The sequence below is a fragment of the Camelina sativa genome, chromosome 7 (genome assembly GCF_000633955.1).
Source record: "Camelina sativa cultivar DH55 chromosome 7, Cs, whole genome shotgun sequence".
Taxonomy (NCBI): domain Eukaryota; kingdom Viridiplantae; phylum Streptophyta; class Magnoliopsida; order Brassicales; family Brassicaceae; genus Camelina; species Camelina sativa.
The window spans coordinates 8,742,544-8,743,064 of NC_025691.1; the positions used below are offsets into that span (position 1 = coordinate 8,742,544).

General features: G+C 47.8%; 1 protein-coding gene across 1 annotated transcript; it reads left to right on the forward strand.

Moving 5' to 3' along the window:
- LOC104704444 lies at nucleotides 1-513 on the forward strand. Its single transcript, XM_010420535.1, has one exon. It carries the CDS (start codon nucleotides 1-3, stop codon nucleotides 511-513), a length of 513 nt encoding a protein of 170 aa, XP_010418837.1.

Consider the following 521-nt stretch of genomic DNA (forward strand, 5'->3'; position numbering starts at 1 on the left):
ATGCAAGAACTCGAACTCCGCATGCCTCTAATGGACGGTTTCACCCTGATACCTCCTTACCAGAAATTCCTGAAGGATGCAATGATGGAGCGGATCAAGCAAGTACAAGGGATTGTCATACTCAATCATGAGTGCAGTGCCATAATCCAGAGGACTGCTGCACCTAAGAAGTTGAGCGACCCGGGATCGTTTACCTTACCTTGCTCAATCCAACCATTGAAGTTCGGAAGATGCCTTTGCGATTTGGGGGCATCTGCTAGCCTGATGCCACTAACTGTAGCCAAACGTCTTGGATTTGAGAAATTCAAGCCTACCGACGTCCAACTAGTTCTGGTAGATCGAACTACGAGGTTGCCAAGCGGAGTTTTGGAAGACTTGCTGGTCAAGGTAGGGTCAGTAGATGTACCAACCGACTTCGTGGTTTTGAAAATGGATGTGGAGCCAAGGGATCCGCTTATCTTAGGACGTTATCTTAGGACGACCATTATTAGCCACCGCAGGGGCAATGATTGATGTAAGAA

Excerpts from the sequence above, each read along its gene's own strand:
- LOC104704444 (XM_010420535.1), top strand. The coding sequence starts at position 1 with ATGCAAGAACTCGAACTCCGCATGCCTCTAATGGACGGTTTCACCCTG.